Here is a 25742-nt window from a genome sequence, read left to right on the forward strand (position 1 = left end):
CTGTCGATCACTGGCGGTCTGTGCCGTGGTCGTTGCTAGACGATAAAAAAGTGATCGTTCGTGTGGGAGGCTTCAGTGTGTGATAAGAAGTTTGAGCGAGGTTCCAGAATGGAACCGGGAACGGCCACTACCGTTACCTCCTCGACCAGCAATAGTGGCGGGAACGCATCTACCAGCGTCGTCATGCGTCCCCCGCTGACGGCGTTGTTCCGTGAAATTCACAAAAATAGCTGGCTTCGACGGCTCAATAGTGACAGCAGGCGACCATCCGTGCTGAATAAGGTGTGTATACAACCGCAATGGTCGGCGGGAGGGAGTTATGGACAAACCATGCAACTTGAATACACAATGGGAGTGGTGCACTATTACTCAAAGGGTGTATGTTTTTGGACACTTTTACTCGAGTTTATTTCTTCAACAACGGCAACATAACGCAAATCGAGCAGAGGCAAATAGAATAGATCGAATTATAAAACCGCCATGCTTTGTTTTCGTTTTTCTTTACCCATTGCCTCGTAGGAAGCATATGCGCGATGCAATGATGGCAATGCAACACTTATCTGGATCAAACTTCGCAGGTTGTGGGTTGTGTAAACGTATTAAATAACCGAAAATTCGGTCGATCCAGAAAGAAGATTGAATGCATTGAGTAAGCTACTTGTACAGAGCACTGTTCAACAACCGCTTTTTGTATAATTTTCAGTTTTTGGGGTTATCCTGCTTATCATTTTACTGAGGTAAAGTTCGACGGTAGACTGAACAGAATCGAATGAACAATTAAGGAATTGGTACATTTGGTTTGCTTGATATAATATTAGAGAATTACACAACAAATTGGCACTTTGGAACATCGAATTGTTATAAAACGATAGTTATTGTATTTTTACACCATTTTCCAACCCAACGCTTGTTTAATTTCACTTTCTACCCACAAATGAGCTTGTCAGTAGATGATCGTGTTGCGTCCATTGCTGTTGGACCCAGTTTTTTTCTCATGATTCTTAAATAAATCTGATCTGATCTTAGATCTTTAACCTCCACTTTAGTCATTACGAGTCCAATAGTTCAAATATGACAGGAACAGTCTGCTGGCCATTGTAGTGCACTTCACCAATTCGGTGGTGTTAGCTAAAGGAATGGATAAATAGTTGGTCACAGAGTGCAAAAAGAGTTAAAGTCTTGCTTTTCGCATCTTTTGACCATGGTCGCCCCTTAAACAGTACCTCTGTTCCATCCAATGTCACGTCCGGCTGCCGCAATCATCTAGTGTTTTGTAGGTTTGTAGGGAACCGGAGCTGGTTTCGTTTGATGGCTGCAGAACGTGAACTGTATAGCGTGGACTGACTACCATTATGGTTTTCTTGTGCTGTTGGTACCGATTGTTTCCAAGATATGTGAGAAAGTAGGCATTGTTGGCCTGCGGAAGGACAAACTAAACAATATTCACATTAGTAAAAGCTCCCTTGAAGGGTCTCCCACCATAAGATCGGTTGACGTGTAATGTTACCAGCATTGTGTTTTTTGACAGCATTTGACCTCACACACCAGGAATGAAATGGAAGTGAGAGTTGTCTTTGTATAGCAGATTTTACGAGTAATCTGCAGCTGCCGAGAGTACTTTAGCGACCGAGTTTCTTGGAACGACCTTCAGTTGAATTCTCATCCCATTGGTGTATGATTTTGGCATATTTGTTTTAAAATCTTTTGTCTTATGCTGTCTCTTGATATTGTTTAAAGATATTTGTAATGCATTTTTATCTCAAAAGTCGATAAGGGTTTTATGAATATTTTATTGGATGATTATTAATGATAAAGAAGTCATACGTGCGTTAAAGTCTCCACGTTCGGCTTGCACACCATCCAACTAAGCTAAATGGCATTTTAGCTTCAATTCAATTTAAAAAACACGAACATTAGTTAAATATATTACAGCTGCAATATCGATTAAGGTTAGTCTTCTGTTTTTCACTGTAGAACAAGACAGTTTCAATATCGAATTCATATCACAGTAATTAGTAACAAATTTCATTTAAACTTTGTTTTAAATTGAATCGACTGTTGTAAATGATTCTACTGTACGTAATGGTTTAGCAAATTTTTAAAGTATATTTTTGTTCTGTTGCTACCACAATTTGGTATTGTTAAATTGATGTTTTTTTAATCAAAGATCAGTTATCGACATGAATATTAATTGATGTATTTGCAGTATTTGCTTACCTAGGGAATAGAAATGCAATAAATTCGTTTTGCTGATTTTTCTTGGCGTGACACCGTACTTGATTTTCACGATAGACGAACATGACACAATATGCAGAAATGCATTGACTGTTTCTCATGCAACGATAGAGACATGGTCAACGATAGTCCTCGGTTCGCGTTTCTACGATTCCCTTCAATCAATCACTTTTTTCAATTCCCTTTAATCAATACTAAAATAGCCCCTTCTTGAAGCCACGAAGGATAGGGTGTGATGGGCGGAAGCAAAAAAAACCATAGCAACCTGACTATTGGCAAACTTCAACATTTGATCATTTCTTGAATTTCGGCATTTTGCAAACGTTTAGCTTAGAAAAACATGTTTATTCAGCTCCGCGGTATGGTGTTGGTGGTGTTGAAAGTGATCCAATTTTTGAAGAGAAGTTTCATTTTTTACCTAAATCTGTCCAATAACACAATTGAAATATGAACCTTCATTTCGCTAATCATAGCCAAAGGTACGTTTTATTGGTTCTAGTTTTACTGAAGCTATGGCCATGCTACTGTTAGAAAATCACAGACACGGCCACAAGCGAAGCTACAAAGCTATTAGCGAAAGATTCGTGTAATAGTTTTCAGATTTAGTTCAATCACACCCACAGCAGGGCAAGTTGTTCGCAAAACATGAATGTTGCTTCAGCTGAAACCAGTTTTAGTGGTATTTTTGCAACAGCACCGAACTGAACGATTTCTGGCCGCAGTGTACACGTTCGATACTTATACGTCGGGTTCGTTTTCTGTCTTTTTTATTAAGTTCGGCGTGCTTGTTACACGATTGTTGATGGCGGTGGCACTAAAAGACGTTCCCACACATTTCGGCCTCCAATTTCGTGGGCAAAAAGCCGTTCCCTTAAAAAAGCCACTGCCTGAGTGAGATGACTTTGGGGTTCTCTTCTCTTTCGTTAAATTTAATCCGTTTGCCTCGCCGGGTTCATGTCTTGATTTCCTGTCAAGGTTAGGCACGGAAGCGGATTAATAAACGTAGCAACAAAACGAAACCCACAGACAACAAGACACGCGGCATCTCTTATTTGATAAGACTCGTCGTCAGTAGTATGTCGTTTGCAGACTAAATTGATTTCTTTGCACTTTAACTGAGAGCTGTTTTAGTAATAGAGTGTTAATATTAACGTTTCATAACACCTCAATATAATACAATATGTTTGTACTTAGTGTTGGTTGCCTTTGTTTTTATAGTTTGTGAAGGGTTATTAAACGTTCCTTAATACGCATATCTTGTACAAATTGATAACCGATTAAAAATAAAAATTAAAAATTAAATACATTTCGTTTGTTTCGCCACACATTAAAAACATAACGATCGAATAAGATATCATTTAATTTTCTGCCACTAATAATTAGTCGCCGCTCTTGTGAGTCGCCGCACCTACATTGAGTGATGTAACTTGTATCAAAATATTTGGTAAAGTAGCATCCATTATAGGTCCAGCGAACCATCATGTTATTATCATTTATGAGATTTTGAGCTTCTTTCATCTATACCGACATGCTTTTCTTCTAATTTTGAATTAAAAAACTGTGTTGTTTCTAAGCGAACTAGTGTATAGAAGAGCATGGGAATCATTTCCTTTGAGAGGAAGCGTTGATGTGGTTAGTTAGACGTTTGAAAAAACTAAGCCTGGCTACCTTACGTTTATGGTTATGGCCCAACGAGTTCTGTTCAATTGATACCCTTGAGGTCGGAAACTTCGATTCCAGTTCAACGTTCCATCCAAAACATCTAATAGCAAACCTTGAATTTTTTTAATTGATTAAATACGTCTAACATAACACTAGTCAGATGGTCAATGGGTCAAACCACACTTGCACATTCAAGTATTGATTAGGCAATGGGGTAATAATCGAGTGGTAATCAAAGAAAGACATTGCTGAACACTAAATCAGAATAGTTTCGAGGTTACTGCGTTGCGGAACACCTTACTGATTTTAAATCTCGTCAGACAATAAATAACCCACCAGAACTGTAATATTCATGTTCATCAAGTTGATACAATTTAACTAACTAACTAACTATGACATATAACCTAACTTGCTTTACAAAATTAATGACAGCGCACATCAAAGAGGTGTCTCCATATTGGTTTATGTTGGTTTGGCGTCGTCTTTGTTGATCGGGATTAACAATGATCCGTTTCCACGCTTCTGAAACGTGATCGTTAAAACGAGGTTAAATAGGATCCAATGAGCAATAAACATTGCGAATTGCGAACATTGCGAAACATCCTCTTAACTGGGAATGTTATCAAAAATAAAACAAAAATATTTATTTCAATAATTCCAATCAATCATACCACTTTGCATTATATATACCTTTCTAATAATGTCACGACTCGAAACGATCACGTTGGGTTTAATTCGCTGAAACATAAACTATTTTCATAATTTGCTATTCAAACATAATCGCTGCGTGTGAACGTTTGAAAAACATCCCACGAAGCGTAAAATCGCAAGTTCGACCTTATGTTACACCCGCCTCACGCATGCTCACGACCACAGTACCGTCACTGACGCTTGCTTAATGGGTAAAATTGCGATTTAAGAGATTTTTAAGTTGCTTTTGTCTTTTCCACGCAACCGTGGGTTTGCCTGACTGCTTATTTTCACAATAGAGACAACGGATGTGGCATGACGGGTCGCTATGCTGCATAACCGTTCTCTGCCCGTGACAGCAAAACAAATTGCAACCGCAAAAAGCGTGAACAACAATAATGAAACAAAACCACGAGACGCGACACTAAATGCCAATCCGGGGGTTGAGTGCGTAGCGTGAAGAAAACATTTAAAATATAGAAATTGTTGATCTCCTCAATGACCGCCAGGAAGGGTGGTCAATGAAAACACAGCTGCCATCTCAAGTGCAATTCTTCGCTAAGAAATTTTTTAAGCCCAGGATGAAGGACTAATGGGATTCTGTTTACTTTAACGACAATTTCGATGTATTTTTGCTCCGTTTACAAGTTTTGCTGCCGATATAACTGAAACATAACTGAACTTGTAACCGGTCAGCGTGCAATAATCAAGAGACGTAGACACCTCAAACTGTTAGGAACAAAGTAGAGATTGACTGTAGTATGGTGCATTACGAATATCGAAAGTCAAGGAAGTAGAATGCCAACAACTGCACACCCAACAGGTGGTGAATGCCGTATACCACCAACACAAAAGCAACTCTGTAAAGGTGGGCTGCGCATGCTAAGGTGACTAACACACCAGATGGCTTTCACGGTCCCAACTAAATGGTCGGGAGGATGGAAGCTGAAACATCTGCTCAGCTTTCTCACTGCGTAAATGCTGGATCAAGATGTTGTCCAGAGAAAACGATCTACGTTGAAGGTATCGTGATCAAGACAAGGGAAATAAAGGGGGTCGTGCAGCAAACCCTTATCGTCGCAGCACTTTAAAATAAAACAATTGAAAAAGGTATAAAAGTATAAAACTGCGAATTGATTATCATCTCTGGCTTTTCATCGCTATCGAAAATAATATCGGATTCAGGCGTGTAGCGGATCTTCTTAGGCCAATTGCAAGCAGATTGTGGTGCAATTAAATGCCATGCTTGTGAATTTATTGTACGGATGTCCTGATATGGTTCGAACAAAAATCAGCTTCCTTGGTTTTCAGACCGAGTTGCAAAAATTATTTTCAAAACATTTACATTTCAAAACACTTGCTCAACACAACTATTAAATCTGGTTTATTCATTTTCTCGTTTTAGAAACCTGATCGATACTGGGTGGTGTTCTGCGTTCATGATGACTGCGAGGCGTTCTTGGAAGGCTTCAGCGACCCTCGGCAGGCGCCATCTCACGCTCCCGAGTGGTCGCTTTCGCTGCAGACCGTACAACACATCTCGCACGCCCTGGTCTCGGTGGAGCAGGAATTTGAATTTGTGATAACGCTGGGAAGCGAGGTAGCTCGCTTCAATGCCAACACCTGGGAGTGCATGCAGGAATGGGTGGATTGCTTGCGTTCAAAACTTCGTGAAATGAAGCTTCTGTCGCCGAAAGAGAATCTCTACTCCCGTCTACCAGAGGTTAGGCCACCACTGGCGCCGACACGCGACCCAACCTCACCGCTACCAGCCACTCCGCCGGTTCCGGCAGCCATCGTTCCAGGGATTGAACGTGTTCAAACTTCCTCCCAACTGCCACTTCAGCAAAGTTTAGTTGAATTTAATCACTCTCAGAGTCACCAGGCGGTCGTGGCAGGCCCGAGCGGATCAAATTCTTTCCCTACAGTGGGACTATGTACTTCTACAGCAACGGGTCAATCTGCATCCCTTCCGGCATCGGCCATTCAGACGCCTGGATGTAGTTCTAGTGTTAGCTTACCGACCACTAACACAGGCACCGCTAGCTCTACGTCATCCTCATCATCATTCTCCTCAGCCTCGTCGTCATCATCGTCGTCATCGTCATCGTCATCGTCATCGGGCAGTTACTCTTCTACACTGACGTCAATATCGTCCTGCCCCAATGTTGGCATCAACCCTCCTGCTATGTCCAACACCTCTACACAGAATCTCATGAACCTTCTGTCGAATCCGCTGCAAGCGGTCAGCAGTATTAACGCTCAAAGCAAATCTATGCAATATCCGCCCCACCCTTCAGCGGACGCTTCATCGGTGGTCTCCGCAGAACACCACGAGTTCCCAGACGATTTGCTCAAACGCTTGGGTGGTGGCGGCGGAAATACTCCTGCGTCCTCATCGAACCTGCCGAAACCACAAAAAATAATTACCAGAGAAAATGGCCCCAACCCTACAGCGAACCATAATGGAGCCAATGGTGGTCAACAGCAACATCATCAGTCTGCAACATCATCAGTTGCTAGTTCTTCGCTAGCGACAACATTCGTGAATAACGTCCTGGCAGACCCGTCAGGAGCGGTTGCTTCGCTCAAGCGAACTGATAAGCTCCTGTTGGATGTACGCGCTGGAGGAAGTGACGAAACAAACGCCTGTGATGATGAGCACGTCGCCGAAGGGGACGGAATGCTTGCTCGCGACAACGATCACGATAACCACGATGGTAAGTGACGGAATTCCGTACTGGTCAGAACCGTTACTGTGAACAGATCATCCCTCCCTCGCAGGGCGTCTAATTGCTCTCAATTGGGCGCAGACCGTCACAAGGCAAAGGCACCGGAAAACCCACGGTCATTTGATTGAAGCTTTTTGATGACATTGTGGCGACAATCGCCTCTGCCTCTGCCATATAGCGCCTTCCTTACTAATGTATCCACATACCATCAGTTTACCAGTTGGCCGCTAACAGCCCTGAAGGAAAGAGAGTGCGTTCCACGCACTACTGTTTGTCTACGTAGCGGTGATGGGTTGGGTGCATTACTCACGGGCTATGGCTCGAGTGACTCACCTTCCCCCGCCCTGCTAGATACCGTTGCCATTTCTAACGTGCATTGTGCAACTTTAGTAAACAAAGATTTTTTTTATAAGGCCGAAGACGGTATGTCCGAGATTTGTGAATCACAATATGTTTTGCGGAACGAAATTTCTTCACGCTGGCCAACGAGACGTTGTTGTGGAACTATTACTTATTTACTTCTTTTTTATTTATTTTTTATTTTATCACTTAACTTAACAGCACCAAATGTCTTAACAATAGCCATTATTGTAGTGCTCATTTTTGGTACTTTGGTAGTTAGAGAAAATTACAAAATACAAATAATATAGAGTAAAATACAGAGAACTGTTACATTCAAGCAGCTTCGCTTAAAGTTGTATATTTTTCTTTCAACTGCGTTTTTTCAAGTTGCGAATCTCATAAACCAATCTACATGTCATTAATGTCGTGAGGTAGAGAACGCGAAGTTGGCTACGATCTCCTACTTGGCTTCGCGTTAACTTTCGTCATTAGAAAAGCAGACACATACTTTCATCGGTAAGACGCAAAAGGACACGTCCGATTGAACAGTTTCGGCGAAAGAATACCTTTGATGTTGATGTGTTTCTATATTGCTCCACCGTTGACTAAAGATCCGCGATCGAGCAGCTACGTGTGATTTCCCTAAGTTTCATGACAAAATAAAATTCCTTCTCGTATGAATTGGCTGACCGGTTGTTGTTGGGCATCGTTGGACTCTTTTTTTTTTAGAACAGGCTTCTTGCCGGAGCGCAAACGGTGGATCGACTGTGTCCATCTTGGTGGTGGCGGTGACATGTTCGGACTACGATTCTATACCGGAAATGGCAATGCCCGTTACGGATAGTCCCCAATTCTGCCCGTAGGCAATGGTCAATATTTGCATAAAATTTTCTCATCTTCTGTTGCTCAAGGCACGCCGCGGACGAAGAAACGAACCTTTTACAGTTGTACGATCATTTTTCGCCATTACTGAAATTACATGTCGTCGTCAATGATTACCCTTTTCTGACTGATGAGAAAGTTTTGAATATTTTATTTGAAATCGGAATCGCTGGGAAAAGTTTTTTCGCACATTTTCAAAACAATATTACAACTTGGAATGTAATGAATGCGAACACATTGAAAGAACCTCTTTACTGTATACTAATACTAATAGTACTAAATAATACCATGTAGATATTTGTCAAATTTGACGATAAAGATTTGACTGTTCATCAGAAAAGTTGGCAAGGTCCGTTCTTCTAAGATAAAAAAAAACATGTTGGTTCATGTGATCGTGCTGCAGACTGATTCTTGCATACTTTGTCTTCTCTCTTTTCATCACTTACGGCAAATGTATCAATTGTTGATCGTAATGGTATGCATTGAGCATCCAACGGTCCCGATAATAACCACCAAATGGATAGGATTACTTTACTGGCATAGATTTTATATGTGCTATCGAGGGAAACAACTTAACGTAATAAAATAGGGGAATCTTTTCCACCAAAAAATCTTTCCGATACAAAAACTTCCATAGTAAAAGGAAATAAAATTAAAAAAAGTAAAAAATACTCATGTATTAAGTTTGATTTCACAAATAATGGTTATAGCAAACAACCAATTGTACACAAGGCCCCTAGGGAAACCTTTTGTTATGGGTATAGGATCCCGATAGGTAAATTACAATATAAGCCAGCACCACTAGAATGCTCGAAACGTTTCTTTTACTAAAGGAACGAACGAAACGATTTATCTATCGTAAACGAAATGTTCACCGCTCCATTCCAGTTAATCATTGGTTTATAGCAGGCAATATTTCTGTACGTCTCGCAGTTTTTCTTCTCTACTACCCTTAAAAATGGAAGAAGAAAAATCCTAATTAAATCTAGCATTTCTCATTTCCTTCCAATTTTGACCTTTTCCTATGGACCTTCAAAACATAAAGTTGTTGCCGAAGTGTTGAGTTTATCTATCTCTACACCTGTGACGAGGAAGACACACTTGGTCAGTTGTGTATAATCTCTATTTCTATTTATTTTCTTCATTACAGTCGTTGTCAGTGCCGGAAACGACGGCAGCTCGGAGAGCGGAGAAGAACAGCAATCATTGCATCAGCGACATCTGCAACACGCATTTGCAGAAACCTCCCAAAAAGGAATCAATGATTGCCGCAGTGTCTGCATATCCAACGGTTCGGAACCACTTTACCCAAGCAGTAACAACGATGTTGTCGTCAGCAGTGAATCACCAACAATGGCCTCCAACTGCAGTGGAATGCAACCCAGCAGCATCGTGTCACCTGCAACAGTATCTGGTTCGAGGTAATATCTTCTCCTTGCAACAATGATCTCTACGGTATAGCAGTTTTTTCGTTCATGAAGAAATCTCTAGATGTTCGTTCCATCGAAAACGTTGTGTAAAACTTATAGAACACGCACATTGCAGTCTCCACAAGTGATGGGACTATACAAAATCAGTTTTCTTTCAATAAACGCAACTATAGCCTGTTCTGCCTATGTAAAAACATCGATTCATCGGCATCTCTCAACAAATAACACCCATTGCGCGATGATCTACAAATTTTTGCCAAAATCACAACGCATTAAGATAATCAATCACTAATACCCATCCATTCATTCCATTGTATATTGTTGGTCGAAACTGGTACATTGTAAATGTTGTCTATGAATGTGTATTAATTTGAATCTTGTAGCAATTTACTTATGAGCAGTTTTTGTCCAAATTTATCGATTTCATTCAAAGGAGCTTCGTATCGAAACATTACATGGCATAGATGTTGCTGGATAGGCTTCGATCATCTAACATTGCCGATTTCATAACCTCCTTGTCAGTCGTTACTTCATAGGGGTTAATGGAGAACCCATAGCGTATGCACTATCATGGCCATTTCATTGTTTTTATCCTGCACGTTCAATTTTTTCATATTTTCTCAACTAAACCAAAAAAGTATTTAATTTAATCTTATTCCCATCAATATCAGAGAGATCGGTTGCTTTTGGTCTGTGGGATGTTTGCAACTCTCCATATTAATTTGCCGATCGCCGACACGATGGAATTGAAGTTGAAGCATTGAATGAGTCTCTCTCTTTTTTCGCCAAATCCTCTTGACGTGGCTTTACAGCGTTTCGAAATTGCCGAACAAAACGTTGCGACATATCGATTAAATGCATTCCACTGGCGGATTGTGCTTGAATTTCGAGTGCTTTCTCGCGTACTCGAAAGTTAGCGTAGAGTTTCGAGAACTTTCGCTCGAGGTAACTTTCAACCTCGTCACGCCCGGTGCTCGGGACCCCACCGGCGGCTTGCATCTTCTGCGGTTGTGAGTCAATCGTTTGCGAATGGACAGTACTGGTAGGCGGCTTCTGTTCCATCGCTCGCCAACAATTTATGTGCGCTCTGATTCCGTCTAGCACCACCCTCAGCCATTCGCGGTCATCCTTGCGCAGGTCTTCGGGGAGATTCTCAATCTCTGAATCAGGATTGTCAATGATATCCGGCACTGCAACCAACAAAGCTGAGCGTAAGGCATTTTCTAGCCGCTTCCGGTACTCGGCTGAATTGATTGTTTGGTGGTCGGCAGCTAACGAACTCTTTTCTGTATGAACCATTTGCAACGGTTCAAGAATGCCATCTCCAACGATTTCGGGATCATTTTCGAGCAGCACTTCTAGTGGTTCGATTAAAAAGCGCGTAAATATGAAGGGATGCGTCAGATTATCTTCGCGCAATTGTTTCACTAGCAATGCTGCGCAACGGTTTCGAAGAACCTTTTCATTCGGTTTCACTTGTGCGAAGCGCTCAATCCACTGGACAGTTCTTTTTACATCAGTCAGCTCCTGGAGGTTTAGAATGAGTGCCCGAAGTATCTGCAGCTGTGTGGCGTATTCTTCGTCAAGCTTTTGCTCATTCTGATTCACTGGACTCTCCAAATTCATGGTTTTTAAAAAAAATAAATGAGTAAAAGTATCAAAATAGGACTGGTTTCGACTCGTCGTTAGCTAACGTTTGAAACTAATAGCTAGGGCTACTGAGATGTTATTTGAGCAGCAAAATTATATCGCCATTAGTGCCCATATTCAATGGTGACTATGTTCGATATTTGATTATATTATCTATAGTTCATTGATCTACGAAGTTATCTGCCAATGTACTTAAAACTACTTACATGTTTGTTTATGTGTTTTTTAGGATCGACCCAAAACGATCGAGTCGGAAAATCTCTCCACTGGCAGTGCAATCTTCCCCACCGGCAGCATTGCATGTGGAACAGGTAACAAACGTAACGATCATACAAGTATCCAACAGTAGCACATCGGCTACAACTCCCTCACCAACGATCACGACATCCTCTCCGAAACCGATGCCTCGGTTTAACTTTCTGAAAGCGAAACCATCGCCAATCGCAACCGTTGCCACAACCGTAACGGATGATGACGGACGAGGGGACAATAATTACAAAAGCAACGTGCAAATCATTCCGTCCAATGTTGAGTACGAGCAGCCGAATTCGTTGAATGAGGACCATCTAATGCAACCGTCGATCATTGCATCAATCAACGAGCAGCAGATCACTACCGTAACCGTACCCAATGTTCGACCTAGCCCGGCCACGCCCGCAACGATTGGTCAAGCTCCCCCGCCTACGGTACAAATTGCGGTGGCAACTTCGTCAACACCCATTAAAGGACCGGAAAATAACTTCGGTACCGTGACGCAGATTTCCGTCAATTCAATACCAGCACATGGCGGAAGTGTTGCGGCAAAACGAAATCCTCCGTCTGCACCTCAGCACTATGAGCAGGTGTTTCTTAGCAGCTCTACCGTACAGGTGACGACTGGTGTGGCGCGTACAGGGAACCCTTCATCATCGGTAGACATACCTTCCGTTGTTCCGGTGGCAAGCAGTAACAATAAACTGGCTGCGGCAGGAAAGAGTAGCAAAGTTTTGCTGCTGAGTAAACAGCAGCGTTCGTCTAGTCATTCCGAAATCGTGCTCACTCCTGCCGGTGGACGAGCGATGAAAAACAGCGGAGGTCTGCTCGGTGGCGGGAGTAGCGATAAGGAGAATCATGTCCATCATGTACCGAGCGGACCGTCCTCTTCCAAACAAGGAGTACTTCCTTCCGCCAGCAGCCCAGCAGTACCGGTGCACCTGGCAGGTGGAAGCCCCTCGAAGCGTCCTGCTGTCGATAGGAACATTTACACCCCGCACCCCCAACGCGCTCCTCTCTTACAGCGAGGGCTTACCGAACTTGTGTTGAGCACCCGATCTTCGCCTACGGTGGTTGGAGGTGCAAGTGCAGATCCTCCTGTTATGAACGGACGCAGCCGTAGAGCGGCCCCGATCGAGAACAAGATACGTCAAGATCAACTTCCTCCGGAACAGCGTCGCCGCAGTTCGTCAACTTCGGATGCTCGTCAGGAAGCGGTTTCTCGCGTAGTTGTCTCGGGCGCTGCCGGTGGTGTAAGCCGTTTGCAATCACCTCCACAGCCGTTCCGTCCGCATCATCCACTGATCAATATGACAGAAGGTGTAAACGCAGTCGCCGGGAGTGCTGGGGGCAATCGGAAACTAACGCTTCGCGAACAGCAAGTGTTTCAGCTGCGGCGTGAAATGATGCATCCGGGTGGCGTTAGGTTGCAATTGCGGCGCAAGGATTGCATCAACTCGATCGGGCTCGTGGATGCATTTGGGGGCGTATGGGTAGCTGGATGGAAACAAAAAGAACATCCGGTTCTCTACAATGCCCTGCATATAGGCGATCAGTTGATTAGCGTGGCCGGCGTAGCGATCTCATGTGCGGTCGACGCGCATAAGACCATCCGAGCAGCTCCAGGTTTATTTGTAAGTTCAAGGTAGAGTTGGGCGATATTGTGTCGTAGATTTTTCGAATTATTCTTTCCCTTGCAGGTGGAGCTGATTATTCGAAGAATTCCTTTCGGGCGTGTCTACGCTATACGGCGCGAGCTAGACGGTCAGTGTTTGGGTTTGATTCGCGATGGTAACACGGCCACTATCGTTGATGTGGTTCCAAACAGTTTAGCTGCCCGGCATGGGTTACCACCAAAGGTACTGTGACGATAGCAAACGTCGTTCAATGATTCATCTTCGACTATTTCGACACTAAAATTACACTTCCATTTTTCACAGGCAAAATCTTGTGATGGACTGTCACTGACATTTTGGGTGTTGACAGAAATCAATGGGCGTCCATTGAATTTGTTCTTTAAGGAACACGAAATTCGTGATCGGCTGAACGCCGTCGGACGGGACATTTCTATATTGGTATGTGTGGGAAATGCAATCCCATAGAAGACAAAAGGAAATTATAATTGATAAATGTTGCTCAATTTACATGAAAATGTATCTTTACAGGTGCAACCAGCTGATTTAATAACAAAGTTGAAAAAGCAGCTGAAATCATTACGCGGCCACAAGGATTTTATTGTGCAATAGAAGGCTAACCGAGTCGCGTTGAAGTGTCAGCTGTGTACTAGTGACCACATGAAAGTAGTGGAAGAAATGCGTAGCATGATGTGTACGAAACAGCGAAACAAAAACGTTTGCGAGATTTGGCTTTTAGAAAAAATTTATTAAGTAATGTAGGAAGGTGTGAACGCTATAGTTTTCCGTGAGTCTTACTGGCTGTTACTGCAGGAACAGTAAAATGTGGTATTACTTATACTATCTTGGATATAGAATATATAAAAAATACTAAAGTGGATCAGGAGCATGAATGTAGCGTGTACTACCAGTGAGGGAATGAGCGTGAATTGCATGTATAAAAATATTTCAAATGAAAAAATTAGAAATGTGTTGGAAAATTTTAAATTGAAGGATGTCGGAGGCAATTCCAAGCTTTCTACATTCTTCGGTGAATGGTTAGTTCAAATTTATGCAACTAGAATTTGTAATAATTGAGACCACACATATTGAACTCTACATCACTTTCATCATACACATTGAGTAGGAAAGGTGCCGTTGAGTGCTATGCGTTTGCTATTGAGTGAACAGCTAGTTTGGTATCTGACAGCGAAAGGATACCAGTTTTAGTAAAATTGAATTTTACAGAAAAACAAAATACGATAGTACAACCAATAGTGCAGCGTTTCGGCGCTTTGCTACACTACATTTATAGAAACAGGAGAAAATGATTCTAACAGCACTTCTTTGGTTCCTTGACTAACGGTGCTTCCGTCAATATCCATCCGTCGTGACACAAACAAAATTTCTCAACTGGACCGTGAGACTTGATAAACAAAACTAAAAAGGCTGTAATTATTGATACAAACGTACCGTGCTTTCTGCGGTCGAAAATTCGCGTCTCTTACATTTGTATCACAAACTGCTTGGGTATGGTTAGAATTGATCTTGTTTATTGATGATAATACAAAACTAATACAAACTACCCAGTGATATTGCATTGCCGATCAAAATAGATAACTATGAACAAAACGATAGTCATTATAAACGATGCTCCACTTATCTTTTATATCTTATAAACATTAAATACAACATATCGCACACCAGGTCACAGCTAGAAAGCATATAAAACGAATGCATCATTTTAGAGAATAGCTTGAGCGAACTTATCGTACCCTATTGAACTTAAAAGTCTGAACGAATGTTGTAGAACAAACCATGGATCCGTACATTTTGCGGAAATCTTTTTATATTGAACACATTTGAAAAACGCAAAACAATTCTGCATTGTACCCAAAACTGTAATTGTGACAAAACAGTGTTTAGGATTGTGTAACACTTAGAGAAATTAGAATGTTTTTTTTTAGAAAAGTGATGATATTATTGCGTGTTTGTTTTTCTGTTTTTGTAGTCATGTTGGTAAAACACGTATAGTTGGTTCCTGTAACATTCGGCACTAGTAGGTAGAATGTTATTGAATAAAGACGACCATGGCTTTCGTTTTGCACCTGTGTCTCACGTGCATTTTATCTACTCCTGTCGCAACGTTTCGTTTTCTTAACTGCAAATTGTACCCGCAATGGCGCGTGATGCCGTCTGGCGCCAAATGCGAAAGTTCACGTCTGTTACATTCAGCTGGGCATAGATCCAGATAGGCAACCGATTAGAGATGACCCAAAGTTCACCGTTAATGTCGACCTGGCGAGAAAAAGTAAAGCACAGTTTAACACAGCTGCGCCAAAGGACAATGTTTGTAAAAACCTTCCGCTGTTACCTTCAAATCGGCCGGATAAATCATTTCCTCATTGTCCAGATGCACGATACCGTGATTTTCCGAGGAAAACGGTTTACTGGTGTTCCAGCATCCGATCGAGTTGCGGTTAATTTCTGCGTAGAACAACACTCCGGTTCGCGTATCGTAAGCGTGGCTTGAACTTTGCGTATTCGGTCCCCGCTCTCCCAGATGCTGGAAAGCTCTTACATACGCGTGGTTTCCGAGACGAGCTAGTGTTTCGTTCTGCAGCACTCGGTTCGAGACCGCCATCTCGCTAACGGATGACATTGAATGTAAATAGACTAATTTTTCGGTCGAATTCTCGTTCCGTAAGCCACCGACCGCGACTGAAAAAAGACCATCTCGCCACACGAACTGTTGGCCGGCTATGTTAAAATCACCACCCCGCGGTTCGAACGAGAAGTAGTTGTGCTCGAAGCGCCACATCCGGTTCTCGACTAATCCGTACACGTACAATCGCTGCCACTCGTAGTCCGGCATGTAAGCGTAAGTTCGCTCGCAGTCGCTAGGATCGACGTCGACCTCGACGTTCGGAATGCCGTACCCGAATTCAGCCATCTCAGGAGGAATCTCGAATCGTCGGACACTGCGGGTTGTGTTCAGATTGATAACCCACAGAGCAGGTCGTTGTACTTGGCGGCGGGCAGTGCCCGGATACTCTAGATAGCCAGTGTCAACGAACCAAAGACGATCGCACCGATCCACCTGAGTACGGTAGACGGAAACAATTCTCTTCGGATCAGCCGCATAATCCCGCTGAAATGGAGAATTCTGACGGTTCAGATTGGAAATGCAAAATGGCAACGGACCACATACATGCAACGTGTTGACGAGCAAATTAGGGTAAGCTTCCATCACTGGGTTGTTTACTGATGGATTGCGTGCCAATTCAATTACATTCAACGTAGCCGGAATTCCGGAGCGTCGACGAGGTATTGTCACGTACAAAAACCCCTTGTGGTGTGTTGCTCCCATTGGGATGTTTCCGTAGGAGTTGAACCGCTCGTCACTGACTTCCACAATGTTTGAAGCGAACGTTACTCGTGGCAATCCTAAGCATGAATATAAAAGACACCAACAGTACCGTCGAGGCAGTTCTTTTTGCTTCTTACCTGATTGTGAAATATTTCCACCGGTTCCCAATTGCGACCACTGGTAGACAAGCTGAAGCTTTTCTCCCGCCACGATTCGTAATCCTGAATCGAATAAACACACCAACGCCCACACTAAAATAATGATCAGCCTACGGACCATTTTTTTATTATTCAATGCTTCTTTCGAACAGTCGATCAGCGAGACACAGTCGGAGCGAAAGACATCAGTATAGATACTGGCGCGATTCAAATTAGGACGTGCATCTTATATATGGGCTTATCAAAACGCGTGCGAAAAAAGAGAAGTTCACAAATAAGAAGGTAATGAGTCATGACCTTGTTACCGGCGCTGGAAAGATTACCGATTCACCAACAGAGGGTATGTGCAAAAGAAAGGGAAATCCATTGCACCAAGGCAACTGATTATAGAAATTCGTAATATCGCACCAACATGCACGACCCGTCGAGCTCTCTCACTTATTCATATTGCGGAAAACCGGCAGTAAAATGTTTATAAATATCTAATGTTTATTGGGTTTATCTGGCGAAAAAGCTTATTAAGATTGTTACAGGATTTCGCTACTTGATTTGAGCTGTTTTTTACTGAACGTATTTCTTTTCAAAGCACGATACAGTCTCGTATTCATCAATGTAGCTTTGCCTATTGAAAAATCATTGTTAAATTAAATATATATTTTTCGCCGTTTGATCTACCGTTTTGGTGTACTGGGAGGAACGGATAGAAGTGACGGATTCGCCATGGAACATTCTGCAATCCAAGTCCAACGAGGACATGCTAACGAAGTAAGTCCTAGGTATGGTTTCATTCCGTCGAACGCTACAAACAGCTTAATACAGCATATTATCAACCCGTTTGCATCAGGCAGCCGTTTCCGGCTTTATACTGCTCGCCACCATAACCTTTAACGTTGTGCACTGATTTGTTTTCGATTCGATTTTTATCCTCATCTGCTCGCCAGACGTTGCTACGGAGGGCTCTTTTTGGTAGTTACACACTGGACACGAGCAAACAAAAAACCCTGCCGTGTTGTCGATGGAGAGATAAGTTTCGCCCGCTAGCAGAACACCCATCTACGTCCTGAGAGGCCTCCTCAAAGGATCCTCTGTCGTCGTCGATTCTTTGCCAATGTTTACTTTACATTTTTGCATTGTGGAGATTTTGCTTTCCTCTCCCTGTTCTCTGTTGCACCTTCGTTTGCCCACGTTCGGGTTCGGTTGCTGCCCCGAGCATGAGCCACATAAGAGGAAAAAGCGATAGGCGAGACGGCGGTTTCTAAATACTCGAAGTAATGAAGAAAGAAGAAAAGCTAACTCCCGCATGTTGTATCTCGTATTCCATCTCGGGGCCGAATTTGTCCTCAGGAGCTGGTTGTGTTCGTGAGGGTGCCTGCGAAGGACCGTTAAATCCACCGAAAATCCTAAAGGATAAAAGTGCAACGGGTGTGTAGGCCTCGCCACAGCACACCAGCATGCTCTGCTGGGCGAGTCCTGGCTAAAGGATGAGGAAAGAAAAAGAAGCCCAAAAGGGCACAAGATGCGAAGAGAAGAGCCAAACAAACCCAAAACACTGAAAATAACTTGTACACACCAAGACTCGAACGGGACCCGTAGCGTAGCAACGGTTCAGGGCACAGAACGATTCATTTGAAAAATCAGTGCAACTCCTCATCACCATCCTAGGACGGAACCCGAGGCCGTTAGAATAAATTTCGGATCAGTTGCTGAACGGTCGTGCAACGTGACGGTTAGGTTCGGAAGGAAACGGAACGAATAAAACTAGGATTAGAACAGTAAGGCCTCAAGACGCACCGGACAGGGGAAAGAACGCCGGGACAAAATGTACCTACCAGGTACCACCACAGGAATGGTATCGAGTTGATGGAAACATTCCAACAGGCATTAGACCAAAGTGTGATTTGTATGTGCGTGCCGTTTCGTGCCTTGTGATCCTGGTAACGGCCGAGGACGAAGAGTGAAGCACGAACGCTTCTTTCCAATCCGCGTGTGAGTTTGGCCGGTCCGGTCAGTCGGTCAACAAACGTTGAGCGTCGTCCTTGCCAGTGTTCCAGGCAATCGATCAACCGGCGGCGAACAACAGGTCGCAATCGCACACATCGTGCTACAATTTGTTGTCCAACAGTCGTCATCGTTGGCGTGGTTTCACTTTGTTGCTGTTATGAGTCCTCCGTGAGAAACCCGAAGTCCCGCCGGTGTCGTTTGACCGGAAAATTAGTCGCACGCAAAACCGCGACGTGTACGGGGGTCCCGCGGGTCTTGGTAGAGCTCGAGTAGTGAAGTAATTGTTGGCCAAGCCCGGAAAGAGCTTTCAACAGAGCAAGTACTTAACACAACGGTACGATGGCATTGTTCCTGGTTCTGTCGTTCGTTCTCTTTGCCATGAGCAGTGCAGTATTTGCGGTAAGTTTAAGCCGTTTTCATAGAAAGCTAAATAACGTCATTGTTGATCTCGCCCTGGCGGCCCAATCGTTCACAGGATACTCCAACATTCCGTATCATCGCACCCAAATTTATCTGCAATTCTGAAGTGACCGGAAGCGTGCCCACCGCCAACGGTAGCATCGCCAATAAGGAAGCTACAACGTTCACGATCGGGTAAGAACGAAAGTCACTTTCCCGTCCATCTCCATGTTTATCCAGTTTTTTCACTCACCAAGAAAGTAGCTAACAGAAGCGCAGAAGCGCATACATTATCGATTTCCCTACAACACCGAAGAACGGTTAGAATTTTGTGATTGGTTTGCTTCTCCGTATCAACTGCATTTTATCATTATCGATCGCTACGCCCATGGCCATCTCTTCCCCTGGCAATGCAGGTTTCAAACCAAAGCGGGTCAACGGTTGCAGTATCGGTTGACAGCGTACTTTCGGCTGCTGGATGGGTTTGTCAGTCAGCGACACACCGTGGGTCTGTGGCGATCGGTCCGACTGCTGGAACGGCGTGTTTGGAGTGAACGGGAGATGATCGCAGAAAGTGGCCAATTAACGATCGCCACCAGCGAGCTGCTGCCTGGCGCGGTCTATTCCTTCGGTGTCGTCGGTATCGCCGAGGATGGTCAAGAAAGTGAGCCCCAAAACTTCACCATGACCTATCGAAGCGCTGGAGCTACATCCTTCGAACAAGAAGGTTCTTCTGCGCGGGGACACGATGTATCGTTGCTGCTACTCGGTGCAGAGATGACGTACGCCGATGTGGACTACAGTGTAACGGCCAAGCTTATTTTCTGTCGCCCCAGAAACAATTACTCGTTCCGTTGGTTCGTCAACGGGTTAGACGAAGAATTTGTTCCGGTGGCCATGGAGTGGTCGAATTTGCTGCGTATTCCTGCGGGAAGCCTGACACCGGGGCAGATTTACGAGATCCAGGCGCTCGTATACTCATCGTCCAACGTGGACGAAACACTGACAAAGGCACGCGTAAAGGTTGCTGTACTGGACAGGCAACCGAAACTTGTTCTACTGCCCACGGAAACTGTCGTGGGAGTTGGTCAGGCGACGCACGTTCGTGCACTAGCCGTTTTCGGCCACCTCTCGCGTGAACTGAACTGGTCCTGTCGAGGTCCGGGGCAAGATTCAACCTGCAATCTTATCGAATCGGTTTCCGAGGCTGTAGCAACGTTGCATGTAGAAGGACAGTACACGATAAGCGGATCGATGGGCAACGAGACGGCAAAAAGTTCCTTAAACGTCCATCCAAAAGTGACGGTCTCGGTACAAGTCCGAGAATGGTCCCACTATCCGGCAATAGCGGGCCAGCGGTTCGAAATGCTTGTTACCGTGTCAGGGCTCGTACCGAATTGTGTCTCGAACTGGACTGTTCTTCAGGAGGAAGGATTTGCCTATTTCGACCCAAAACAGATTGGCGGTTTGGGAGGATTTTTCATCCGTGATGTCGAGGAAAATTTCCTCTCCGAGCTGGTGGATTATGGCAACGATACGATCGAGAGAGACATCGCACTCACTATCCCGGAAGCGACGAATTTACCCGGACAGTGGCCCGGTTTAGAAGCAGATGCGCGCTACAAGTTCAGCCTAGAAACTCTCTGCCCAGAACCAATCGATGATACTTCCGAACCGAAGAAACCGAGGGAACGATCATTTGTAAAGAGCCATTGGACGTTTGAGCTTGAAACGAATGGCGCCCCTCGTGGGCTTCCGCTAGAAGTATCGCCTACAGTAAACGGAACGGCACTCGGAACGGTTTTCAAAATGAGCACAGGAATTGCGCAAGATTCAGAAATGGACTACCCGTTACGATATAGCTTTTGGTACGTGGCCGATGGAGTTTCCATCAACGTTGGCTCATACTACGAAGTAACTTCGGCGGAAACGGTGTTTCCCTACACACGGAATAAGACCGTGCAGACGTATGCGGTGGTGTGCGATTCACGCGAAGCATGTTCGCGAATCGTTGGTCCTGAGATAAACGTTTTGCCGGGCAGTGAACCGTCGGTGGAGGAAATCACATTCGCGTTCGAATCCATCGAAGCAATTTTCAATAGACTAAACCTTCGGCAAGCCCTGAAGACGGCTTATGAACTGTTGCTCACACTGCGGAACCAAAATTCCCAACGATACGGTGAAAGTTACGAGCGATTTGTCAAACTATTACAATCATCCATCGAGCACATCGGCAAGGTGTGCGAGGAAACGACCTATCTTTCGGAGGCCGCAATCCAGGAGTTCGTTGCACAAGCCAAACCCATCCTTGATCTGCAGGAATCGACGAACCACGAGACGTTTCAGCTCCTTTTGGACCTGCTCGAAAAATCCACCCATCCGGTTCGGTCGCGATCGAAACGATCAAGCCCACCGCCCGGCCCGGAAGGCTTAACAAAGATTGATACGAAGCTGTCCTTGATGGAGAGTTTGACCGTGTCGAAAAATACATCCGTCGCGGAACAAGCACGGACAAATTTATTGAACTACGTGCATCAAGCTGCGAAAGATTATTGCTCACTCGAGTCTCGCTATGTTTACGCGGGGCAGCTCATAATGATCGATGTAAACCGCTATAGGACTCTTCAAGCAGCTGGCTTGAATCGAGTGGAGGGTCCAAACAGGGTCGTACTGACATCTGGACGGTCGCAGTTTGGGGATGCTTTTCCGGAAACAGAGTACTTTTGTCTAGGCCGTGTTTACTACGCTCGCGACCTGTTCATCCCACGAGAATTGCACGAACTAGATTTGGGGTTCTACGAAGTGTTTCTGCTGTCCGTCGAGAAAACCGGCATTTGGACGCTGATGGAATGGAACAACGACTACTTCCTTTGGTCGCTGGATGGCCGTAGACTTCCAAATGTGACGGTAAGACATCGTTGTAGGAAAGTGCCCAAAATGCCAAACGAATGTTTGAAAACGATATTCATTTCAGTGTCAACTATGGTACGGAAACGAATGGAGTGATCGTGACTGTATCACTGTAGAAACTGATGACGTTGAGGTTCTTTGCAACTGCACGAGAATTGCATACTTAAGGTACCTGAAACTCCTTCGACGATATCGAGCCTAAGAGACCTGTTCTAAAATTCAAATCTTATTTGTTTTGGTATTTCGAAGAATAACAAATGATACAGCAACAGAAGTGCAGGTTTACACTGACGAAACATCCGAGACGGCCAACCCACCAGAAACCACAAAAACACTGAGAGCCTCAACGCTTCAGGATGCCGAAAGCAGCTCAGCAAAGCCAGTGACGAGTGCAATCCATGTGAGCCCGAAATCCCAGTTCGACTTTATCAAAACTACTGACAGTGATATGGTCACGTTCGCGGCTTCAAAGACCTCTTCATCACCCGACCACGGGTCCATTAAGCCCTCCGAGGCGACAGCCATAGAGAACGTATCTTCATCAGCAGTACACAAAGACACTTTGCAAGCGTCATCCATCGGTTACATCATAATGGGTGCGCTAGCAATCAGCACCCTGCTTACGATGACGCTGATGGTGATATACCGGCGACAGAAGTCTGTACTGCGCCTTGCCGACGAACTGCACACCGTACCAAATCGCACTCGCACGCAATCCCCCCACGTGCGCTATGCGCGTTTCCAGGACGAGCATAACATGACTGGCGACAACGTGTCCACCATATCGGACGTATTAGTGATTTAAGGAGTTGCGACAGTGTTTGCAACTATCAACACGTGATGTTTTCGCATAGCTTTTGCCTTCCTGTTACGGGTCACGATCGTTCTGTGGTCAGCTCCCATCTGCTGGAAAAAACGTGACACAAACTAAAGAGTGCATTTGGTCATTTTGTGATGTTAGGTTAGTGAAAAACATTTCTCTTGTAGATGTGAACCAATAAATCGTATATTTTTCGTGTGTACACTTTGCTCAAGAAGGAAGTATTGTTTACACCAGCCAATCTTGTCTTGCTAATCGATTATGAAGTGAAACAGCGAATGATAGCATCAAACAGCGACAGTAAGACTGCGTGAATGGCACTCATAATACGCGAAAGAAGGCTTTGAAATTCGAGCATATCGTCGTCGTCGGTCGTCAGATCAACTGTGGGAAGCTGTGGAAGGGTTTCCAGAAGAGGAGTTGGCAATACCGGAGTTGAAACTGTAGTCAATTCATGGAATAAATCCATATGGATATTGGAACTGTGAACAATCGTTACGTTGTGCTTAGGTGGATACGTGGACACACTTGTGGTCATGGCGGATAGAGTAGTTGCATTGATTCGGGCAATCGGTTTGGTAGGACTTGCGTTGCATATGGAGGATGAGATCGCTTGCGGAGATGATGACGTTTTGTGTCTTTTTTTCGCCAACTTTGTTATGGACATTACATGAGTAGTTGGCACACTCTTTGAAAGCTTCGTAACAATCGTTGTTGAACCCATGTCCGGCTTGGAAGTCGTCACAGTTGTGTCGTATTGTTGTGTGCTGCACGGCGTGGCGTTCACTTTTGAGTTAAAGCTGATCCCAGTTTCTTGCTTGGTGTGAGTGAAGGATGTGCTCAAGGGTGTTGCTGGCGTATCCTCAGTATGTAGTGAATTGTCCGAAAAAGTGGCCAATTCGGTTGTTTCATCAGGCATGAATCCATCGCTTGTTGTCAAGCATGTTGTCCTGTCTGCAGGTTTCGTGGTGCACTCTAGCAAAATCGGTGATTTCATCGGTTTTAAGGTAGTATTTATAGTACTTAGTCTGAGCTTTGGAAATACATTTATTGTTGTAATACCTAGCTCATCTTTTTCGTTGGCTGACACTAGTCTTTGGAGAACTGGTAGTTGATTATGTGGTTCGTTACACGACATATCGGTTGGACAGCATCGGTCTAAGGATGCTTCATTGCAGTTTAACGAAGTCATTTGTGCTACTCTCTGGTGCTTATCTTCTTGTGATAAAAAACTGTCAGGATGCGCTTCATACGAAAATATTTGATTGCTAGATTCTGCTCTTTGATTTCCAGGTATATCCTCAATTGACAACGATGACGACGGCGAACGAAACGTTATCACCATTAGCGGGGCATTAGTGACATCTCCAAAAATTTTACGTTCCTTGAAGATTGATTGAGGTTGCACTAAATTTTCTCTTCCGCAACTACAAGCATTGTCCCAGCTTTCTTCCATCGGTTCCACCTCGTTCCTCTGCCTATTTCCATGCATCGCCAAATGTGATGCATGTTGTGAACGTGAACACAATGATTTCATTAAAGTATGATGGTGTTCGAAGTGTCTTTCCAAAACTGATTTGTGAGTCACTTGTGCGGTATCATCTTCCACTTCCATTATTGAATCGTAGTCTTCGCAACTTTCGTACGGGTTCCATAAAAGTCTTGGTTTGATCTCGTTCAACGGTTCGTATGGTGTTGGAGGCTTTCTACGCAATTCAGACGCATAGCGACAAGTTTTAGCTTTTTCCCACTCCCAACGAGTTGGTTCATACTGGGACTTATTAAAACTAAAATGTCCTTTTTTCCATACTTTCTGTAATCGGTACCTAGGTAGGAAAGGACGATCAATTGCTGCACTTCGTGCCAGTATCACTTGAAGAAAAATCACTTTAAGCAGGAGCACTCTAGGCACTATCATTCTACTCTTTGTAAAGGTCTGCACGGAACTGGTAGCAAGCTGACTGCTGAGTGGTACTAAGCGTTTTCTGGACGAACACTGACATTCGCTTCCTACCTTGCTTGCGGAAGTGACTGATAAGGTTTAACGGATTAGACACGTAGACCGCTGAGAGAAAGGGGAAAAATGTGGTTCCGTAAAAACGTGAGCCACAGAGAAGTATAAGTAGAAGTAGTATGAGAAGGAATGTTATTTTACGTGAGAATGCAGATTTTAATTTGCAGAAAAACGAACCAACTGTATTGAATGTGCGGCGGCCTGCTCTACTTTCACTACTCGCCGATAGAGTGCGCTACAGAACGGTGCACACAAAACTGCCGCTTCTTGCATGAAAGATCAACCGTCATACAATACGTTGTAAGGTGGAGCAAGCGAGACAAGTTTATAAGTGCTACATGCAACCGAAAGAGAGAACGACACTTGAACAACGCCGTTTTGAGGTGCAAAGATGCACTTGAATCTTTTTTGTTGCTAAGTTTTCGAAAGTTACTCGTTTTCTAAATCTTTAGGTTTTGTTCTTTCAACGCGTTTCTTGTACGCGAATATATTTCCACTCGTGTTAGATTATGGAAATGTTTGTTCGTCAAATGTAAAGTAATATTTGGCGCATAATCATATCATTACATATTGTAAACTATG

General features: G+C 43.9%; 3 protein-coding genes across 3 annotated transcripts; 2 read left to right on the top strand and 1 right to left on the bottom strand.

Annotated features, from left to right (window-relative positions):
• The first annotated feature begins 108 nt into the window (after window positions 1–108).
• Window positions 109–14594, top strand: LOC131207515 (mucin-5AC). Its single transcript, XM_058200131.1, has 7 exons — window positions 109–282; window positions 5993–7307; window positions 9694–9964; window positions 11853–13509; window positions 13576–13734; window positions 13816–13950; window positions 14041–14594. Exons 1-7 carry the CDS (start codon window positions 109–111, stop codon window positions 14119–14121), a joined length of 3792 nt encoding a protein of 1263 aa, XP_058056114.1. The 3' UTR covers window positions 14122–14594.
• A 1051-nt stretch (window positions 14595–15645) lies between these two features.
• LOC131207516 (L-dopachrome tautomerase yellow-f2-like) lies at window positions 15646–16738 on the bottom strand. Its single transcript, XM_058200132.1, has 3 exons — window positions 16700–16738; window positions 15863–16639; window positions 15646–15786 (listed from the first exon to the last, which is right to left on the bottom strand). Exons 1-3 carry the CDS (start codon window positions 16736–16738, stop codon window positions 15646–15648), a joined length of 957 nt encoding a protein of 318 aa, XP_058056115.1.
• Window positions 16739–19356: 2618 nt separating this feature from the next.
• Window positions 19357–23131, top strand: LOC131207517 (uncharacterized). The gene is made up of 5 exons (XM_058200133.1): window positions 19357–19416; window positions 19493–19611; window positions 19833–22323; window positions 22391–22494; window positions 22576–23131. Exons 1-5 carry the CDS (start codon window positions 19357–19359, stop codon window positions 23129–23131), a joined length of 3330 nt encoding a protein of 1109 aa, XP_058056116.1.
• Window positions 23132–25742: the final 2611 nt, after the last annotated feature.

The sequence above is a fragment of the Anopheles bellator genome, chromosome 2, assembly GCF_943735745.2.
Source record: "Anopheles bellator chromosome 2, idAnoBellAS_SP24_06.2, whole genome shotgun sequence".
NCBI lineage: Eukaryota > Metazoa > Arthropoda > Insecta > Diptera > Culicidae > Anopheles > Anopheles bellator.